Genomic DNA, 7,062 nt, shown 5'->3' on the forward strand with positions numbered 1-7,062 from the left:
TCTTCCCACCCCCTCCCCCCACCCCCCCCTACCTCTTATCTCCCCCCCCCACCCCCCCCTCCCCCCCCCACCTCCCCCCCTCCCCCCCCTCCCCCCCCCACCTCCCCCCCTCCCCCCCTCCCCCCCTCCCCCCCCTCCCCCCCCTCCCCCCCCCACCTCCCCCCCCCACCTCCCCCCCACACCTCCCCCCCCACCCCCCCCTCCCCCCCCCCCACCTCCCCCCCTCCCCCCCCTCCCCCCCCCCCACCTCCCCCCCACCCCCCCCACCCCCCCACCTCCCCCCCTCCCCCCCCTCCCCCCCCACCTCCCCCCCACCCCCCCTCCCCCAGCCAAGCACGTGCTGCTGCCACTCTGCGCGCTGCTACCGCCGACCGGTAACGATGGAGGTGGTGGAGGTGGTGGTGGAGGTGGTGGTGGAGGTGGTGGTGGAGGTGGTGGTGGAGGAGGTGGTGACGAGGTGACCAGCACCTGCCTCTACTCCCTCTCCGCCCTGATGCTGGATGAGGCCGCGGCCCGAAACGTCTGCCGCACAGGCAGCCTCAGGAAGATCTACGGCATGGCCACCGACACGAGCGGGTACGCGCGCACAGGCAAAGCCCCCCCAGGTAGCCTCTAGCAGGGATGTAGGGGCAAGTGCTGAGACACACACAGGCAAAGCTCCCCCGGGTAGCCTCTAGCTGGGCTGCAGGGGCAAGTGCTGAGACACACACAGGCAAAGCTCCCCCGGGTAGCCTCTAGCTGGGCTGCAGGGGCAAGTGCTGAGACACACACAGGCAAAGCTCCCCCGGGTAGCCTCTAGCTGGGCTGCAGGGGCAAGTGCTGAGACACACACAGGCAAAGCTCCCCCGGGTAGCCTCTAGCTGGGCTGCAGGGGCAAGTGCTGAGACACACACAGGCAAAGCTCCCCCGGGTAGCCTCTAGCTGGGCTGCAGGGGCAAGTGCTGAGACACACACAGGCAAAGCTCCCCCGGGTAGCCTCTAGCTGGGCTGCAGGGGCAAGTGCTGACACACACACAGGCAAAGCTCCCCCGGGTAGCCTCTAGCTGGGCTGCAGGGGCAAGTGCTGAGACACACACAGGCAAAGCTCCCCCGGGTAGCCTCTAGCTGGGCTGCAGGGGCAAGTGCTGAGACACACACAGGCAAAGCTCCCCCGGGTAGCCTCTAGCAGGGCTGCAGGGGCAAGTGCTGAGACACACACAGGCAAAGCTCCCCCGGGTAGCCTCTAGCTGGGCTGCAGGGGCAAGTGCTGTTGGTAGCACCTACACACAGACAAAGCTCCCCCGGGTAGCCTCTAGCTGGGCTGCAGGGGCAAGTGCTGAGACACACACAGACAAAGGTCCCCCGGGTAGCCTCTAGCTGGGCTGCAGGGGCAAGTGCTGAGACACACACAGGCAAAGCTCCCCCGGGTAGCCTCTAGCTGGGCTGCAGGGGCAAGTGCTGTGACACACACAGGCAAAGCTCCCCCGGGTAGCCTCTAGCTGGGCTGCAGGGGCAAGTGCTGTGACACACACAGGCAAAGGTCCCCCGGGTAGCCTCTAGCTGGGCTGCAGGGGCAAGTGCTGAGACACACACAGACAAAGGTCTCCCGGGTAGCCTCTAGCTGGGCTGCAGGGGCAAGTGCTGAGACACACACAGGCAAAGCTCCCCCGGGTAGCCTCTAGCTGGGCTGCAGGGGCAAGTGCTGAGACACACACAGGCAAAGCTCCCCCGGGTAGCCTCTAGCAGGCTGCAGGGGCAAGTGCTGTTGTTAGCACCTACACACAGACAAAGCTCCCCCGGGTAGCCTCTAGCAGGGCTGTAGGGGCAAGTGCTTTGACACACACAGACAAAGCTCCCCCGGGTAGCCTCTAGCTGGGCTGCAGGGGCAAGTGCTGAGACACACACAGGCAAAGATCCCCCGGGTAGCCTCTAGCTGGGCTGCAGGGGCAAGTGCTGTGACACACACAGACAAAGCTCCCCCGTGTAGCCTCTAGCAGGGCTGCAGGGGCAAGTGCTGAGACACACACAGGCAAAGATCCCCCGGGTAGCCTCTAGCTGGGCTGCAGGGGCAAGTGCTGTGACACACACAGGCAAAGCTCCCCCGGGTAGCCTCTAGCTGGGCTGCAGGGGCAAGTGCTGAGACACACACAGGCAAAGCTCCCCCGGGTAGCCTCTAGCTGGGCTGCAGGGGCAAGTGCTGTGACACACACACAGACAAAGCTCCCCCGGGTAGCCTATAGCTGGGCTGCAGGGGCAAGTGCTGAGACACACACAGGCAAAGCTCCCCCGGGTAGCCTCTAGCTGGGCTGCAGGGGCAAGTGCTGAGACACACACAGGCAAAGCTCCCCCGGGTAGCCTCTAGCTGGGCTGCAGGGGCAAGTGCTGAGACACACACAGGCAAAGCTCCCCCGGGTAGCCTCTAGCTGGGCTGCAGGGGCAAGTGCTGAGACACACACAGGCAAAGCTCCCCCGGGTAGCCTCTAGCAGGGCTGCAGGGGCAAGTGCTGTTGGTAGCACCTATACACAGACAAAGCCCCCCCAGGTAGCCTCTAGCTGGGCTGCAGGGGCAAGTGCTGAGACACACACAGACAAAGCTCCCCCGTGTAGCCTCTAGCAGGGCTGCAGGGGCAAGTGCTGAGACACACACAGACAAAGCTCCCCCGGGTAGCCTCTAGCAGGCTGCAGGGGCAAGTGCTATGACACACACAGACAAATATCCCCCAGGTAGCCTCTATCAGGCTGCAGGGGCAAGTGCTATGACACACACAGACAAAGATCCCCCAGGTAGCCTCTAGCTGGGCTGCAGGGGCAAGTGCTGTTAGTAGCGAGTATACACACATACATACACACACACACGTATACACACACACATACACACAGACACACGTATACACACACACATACACACAGACACACGTATACACACATACATACACACAGACACACGTATACACACACACATACACACACACACACGTATACACACACACATACACACACACAGATACATACACACATACATACACACACACACACGTATACACACATACATACACACACACACACGTATACACACACACATACACACACACACACGTATACACACACACATACACACACACACGTATACACACATACATACACACACACACACGTATACACACACACATACACACACACAGATACATACACTGAAACATATGGGAATCTTTGTGACTCTATGTCTTTGTGTGTGTCTGTGTGTGTCTGTGCGTGTGCGTGTCTGTGTGTGTGTCTCTGCGTGTGCGTGTCTGTGTGTGTGTGTCCCTGCGTGTGCGTGTCTCTGTGTGTCTCTGCGTGTGTGTGTGTCTGTGTCTGTGTGTGTGTGTGTGTCTCTCTGTGTCTGTGTCTGTGTGTGTGTCTCTGTGTGTCTCTGTGTTTCTGTGTGTGTCTCTGTGTGTGTCTCTGTGTGTGTCTCTGTGTCTGTGTGTGTCTCTGTGTGTGTCTCTGTGTTTCTGTGTGTGTCTCTGTGTTTCTGTGTGTGTCTCTGTGTGTGTCTCTGTGTCTACGTGTGTGTGTCTGCGTGTGTCTGTGTGTGTCTCTGCGTGTCTCTGCGTGTCTCTGCGTGTGTCTCTGTGTGTGTCTGCGTGTCTCCGTGTGTGTGTGTCTCTGTGTGTATCTGCGTGTCTCTGCGTGTGTGTCTCTACGTGTCTCTGTGTGTCTGTGTGTGTGTCTGTGTGTGTCTCTACGTGTCTCTGCGTGTGCAGCGTGTTCCCCAAGTCGGTGCCAGCTGCAGCCCTCGCCCTCCAGCAACTGTGGAGCTTCAAGGACCTCCGCCGTGAGTTCAAGAAGGTGAGGACCCTCGCCCCCTGACCCCCTGACCCCCTGACCCTCGCCCCCTGACCCCCTGACCCTCGCCCCCTGACCCCCTGACCCCCTGACCCTCGCCCCCCTGACCATCGCACTCCCACAACTCCGGGCTCTAACCCCGTGTCTCCCACTCCCCCCCCCGTGTCTCCCCCCCCCCCGTGTCTCCCTCCCCCCGTGTCTCCCTCCCCCCCGTGTCTCCCCCCCCCCGTGTCTCCCTCCCCCCGTGTCTCCCTCCCCCCCGTGTCTCCCCCCCCCCGTGTCTCCCCCCCCCCCGTGTCTCCCTCCCCCCGTGTCTCCCTCCCCCCGTGTCTCCCTCCCCCCCGTGTCTCCCCCCCCCCGTGTCTCCCACTCCCCCCCCGTGTCTCCCCCCCCCCCGTGTCTCCCTCCCCCCGTGTCTCCCTTCCCCCGTGTCTCCCCCCCCCGTGTCTCCCTCCCCCCCGTGTCTCCCTCCCCCCCGTGTCTCCCCCCCCCCGTGTCTCCCCCCCCCCCGTGTCTCCCTCCCCCCCGTGTCTCCCCCCCCCGTGTCTCCCCTTCCGTGTCTCCCTCCCCCCCCCCCCGTGTCTCCCCCCCCCCGTGTCTCCCTCCCCCCCCCCCCGTGTTTCCCCCCCGTGTCTCCCCCCCCCCGTGTCTCCCTCCCCCCCGTGTCTCCCTCCCCCCCGTGTCTCCCCCCCCCGTGTCTCCCCCCCCCCGTGTCTCCCCCCCCCCCGTGTCTCCCTCCCCCCGTGTCTCCCTTCCCCCGTGTCTCCCTCCCCCCGTGTCTCCCTCCCCCCGTGTCTCCCTCCCCCCCGTGTCTCCCCCCCCCCGTGTCTCCCCCCCCCCCGTGTCTCCCTCCCCCCCGTGTCTCCCCCCCCCGTGTCTCCCCTTCCGTGTCTCCCTCCCCCCCCCCCCGTGTCTCCCCCCCCCCGTGTCTCCCTCCCCCCCCCCCGTGTTTCCCCCCCGTGTCTCCCCCCCCCCGTGTCTCCCTCCCCCCCGTGTCTCCCTCCCCCCCGTGTCTCCCCCCCCCGTGTCTCCCCCCCCCCGTGTCTCCCTCCCCCCCGTGTCTCCCTCCCCCCCGTGTCTCCCCCCCCCGTGTCTCCCCCTCCCCGTGTCTCCCTCCCCCCCCGTGTCTCCCCCCCCCCGTGTCTCCCCCTCCCCGTGTCTCCCCCCCCCGTGTCTCCCTCCCCCCCCGTGTCTCCCTCCCCCCCCGTGTCTCCCCCCCCGTGTCTCCCCCCCCCCGTGTCTCCCGCCCCCCCCGTGTCTCCCCCCCCCGTGTCTCCCCCTCCCCGTGTCTCCCTCCCCCCCCGTGTCTCCCCCCCCCCGTGTCTCCCCCTCCCCGTGTCTCCCTCCCCCCGTGTCTCCCTCCCCCCCCGTGTCTCCCCCCCCCCCGTGTCTCCCCTTCCGTGTCTCCCTCCCCCCCCCCCCGTGTCTCCCCCCCCCCCGTGTCTCCCTCCCCCCCCCCCCGTGTTTCCCCCCCGTGTCTCCCCCCCCCCCCGTGTCTCCCTCCCCCCCCGTGTCTCCCTCCCCCCTCCCCGTGTTTCCCCCCCCGTGTCTCCCCCTCCCCGTGTCACCCCCCCCCGTGTCTCCCCCCCCCGTGTCTCCCCCCCCCCCCGTGTCTCCATCCCCCCCCCCTTGTGTCTCCCTCCCGTGTCTCCCTCCCCCCCGTGTCTCCCCCCCCCCGTGTCCCCCCCCCGTGTCTCCCCCCCCCGTGTCTCCCCCCCCCCCCCCCCCCCCCGTGTCTCCCTCCCCCCCCCCGTGTCTCCCTCCCCGTGTCTCCATCCCCCCCCCCGTGTCTCCCTCCCCCCCCCCCGTGTCTCCCTCCCCCCCCGTGTCTCCCTCCCCCCCCGTGTCTCCCTCCCCCCCCCGTGTCTCCCTCCCCCCCGTGTCTCCCTCCCCCCTCCCCGTGTCTCCCTCCCCCCTCCCCGTGTCTCCCTCCCCCCCCGTGTCTCCCTCCCCCCCCGTGTCTCCCTCCCCCCCGTGTCTCCCTCCCCCCCCCCGTGTCTCCCTCCCCCCCGTGTCTCCCTCCCCCCCCGTGTCTCCCTCCCCCCCCGTGTCTCCCTCCCCCCCGTGTCTCCCTCCCCCCCCCCGTGTCTCCCCCCCCCGTGTCTCCCCCCCCCCCCCGTGTCTCCCTCCCCCCCCCCGTGTCTCCCTCCCCCCCCCCGTGTCTCCCTCCCCCCCCCCGTGTCTCCCTCCCCCCCCGTGTCTCCCTCCCCCCCCCCCCCGTGTCTCCCTCCCCCCCCCCGTGTCTCCCTCCCCCCCCCCGTGTCTCCCTCCCCCCCGTGTCTCCCTCCCCCCCCCCGTGTCTCCCTCCCCCCCCGTGTCTCCCTCCCCCCCCGTGTCTCCCTCCCCCCCCCCCCCGTGTCTCCCTCCCCCCCCCCGTGTCTCCCTCCCCCCCCGTGTCTCCCTCCCCCCCCCCCCGTGTCTCCCTCCCCCCCCCCCGTGTCTCCCTCCCCCCCCGTGTCTCCCTCCCCCCCCGTGTCTCCCTCCCCCCCCCCCCGTGTCTCCCTCAGAGTGGCTGGACCAGTGATCACTTCCTGGGCCCGGCTCTGCTGGCGCTGAGAGGTCAAGGAGTTCAGGAGAGACACGACGATGGGACACTGAGAACATAGACACACACACAGTGTACACACACACACACGTGTACACACACACACGTGTAGACACACAGTGTACACACACACACGTGTACACACACACACACGTGTACACACACACACGTGTAGACACACAGTGTACACACACACACGTGTACACACACAGTGTACACACACACAGTGTACACACACAGTGCACACACACACAGTGTACACACACACACGTGTACACACACAAACACACAGTGTACACACGTGTACACACACACGTGTACACACACACGTGTACACACACGTGTGTCTACACGTGTACACACACGTGTAGACACACAGTGTACACACACAGTGTACACACACACAGTGTACACACACAGTGTACACACACACAGTGTACACACACAGTGTACACACACACACAGTGTACACACACACAGTGTACACACACACACAGTGTACACACACACACAGTGTACACACACAGTGTACACACACACACAGTGTACACACACACACAGTGTACACACACACAGTGTACACACACACACAGTGTACACACACACACGTGTACACACACACACGTGTACACACACACAGTGTACACACACACAGTGTACACACACACACGTGTACACACACACAGTGTACACACACACACGTGTACACA

The 7,062-nt window shown here is 65.7% G+C and overlaps 1 protein-coding gene across 1 annotated transcript; it reads left to right on the forward strand.

Annotated features, from left to right (window-relative positions):
- Positions 1-329: 329 nt before the first annotated feature.
- LOC144739472 (catenin delta-2-like) lies at positions 330-6,693 on the forward strand (the record flags this gene model as incomplete). The annotated part of the gene is made up of 3 exons (XM_078622421.1): positions 330-576; positions 3,726-3,810; positions 6,315-6,693. Coding segments are annotated over 3 exons (431 nt in total), but the record flags the coding sequence as incomplete, so codon positions are not given.
- Positions 6,694-7,062: the final 369 nt, after the last annotated feature.

Source organism: Lampetra planeri, unplaced genomic scaffold (genome assembly GCF_965212315.1).
Source record: "Lampetra planeri unplaced genomic scaffold, kcLamPlan1.2.h2 scaffold_1516, whole genome shotgun sequence".
NCBI lineage: Eukaryota > Metazoa > Chordata > Hyperoartia > Petromyzontiformes > Petromyzontidae > Lampetra > Lampetra planeri.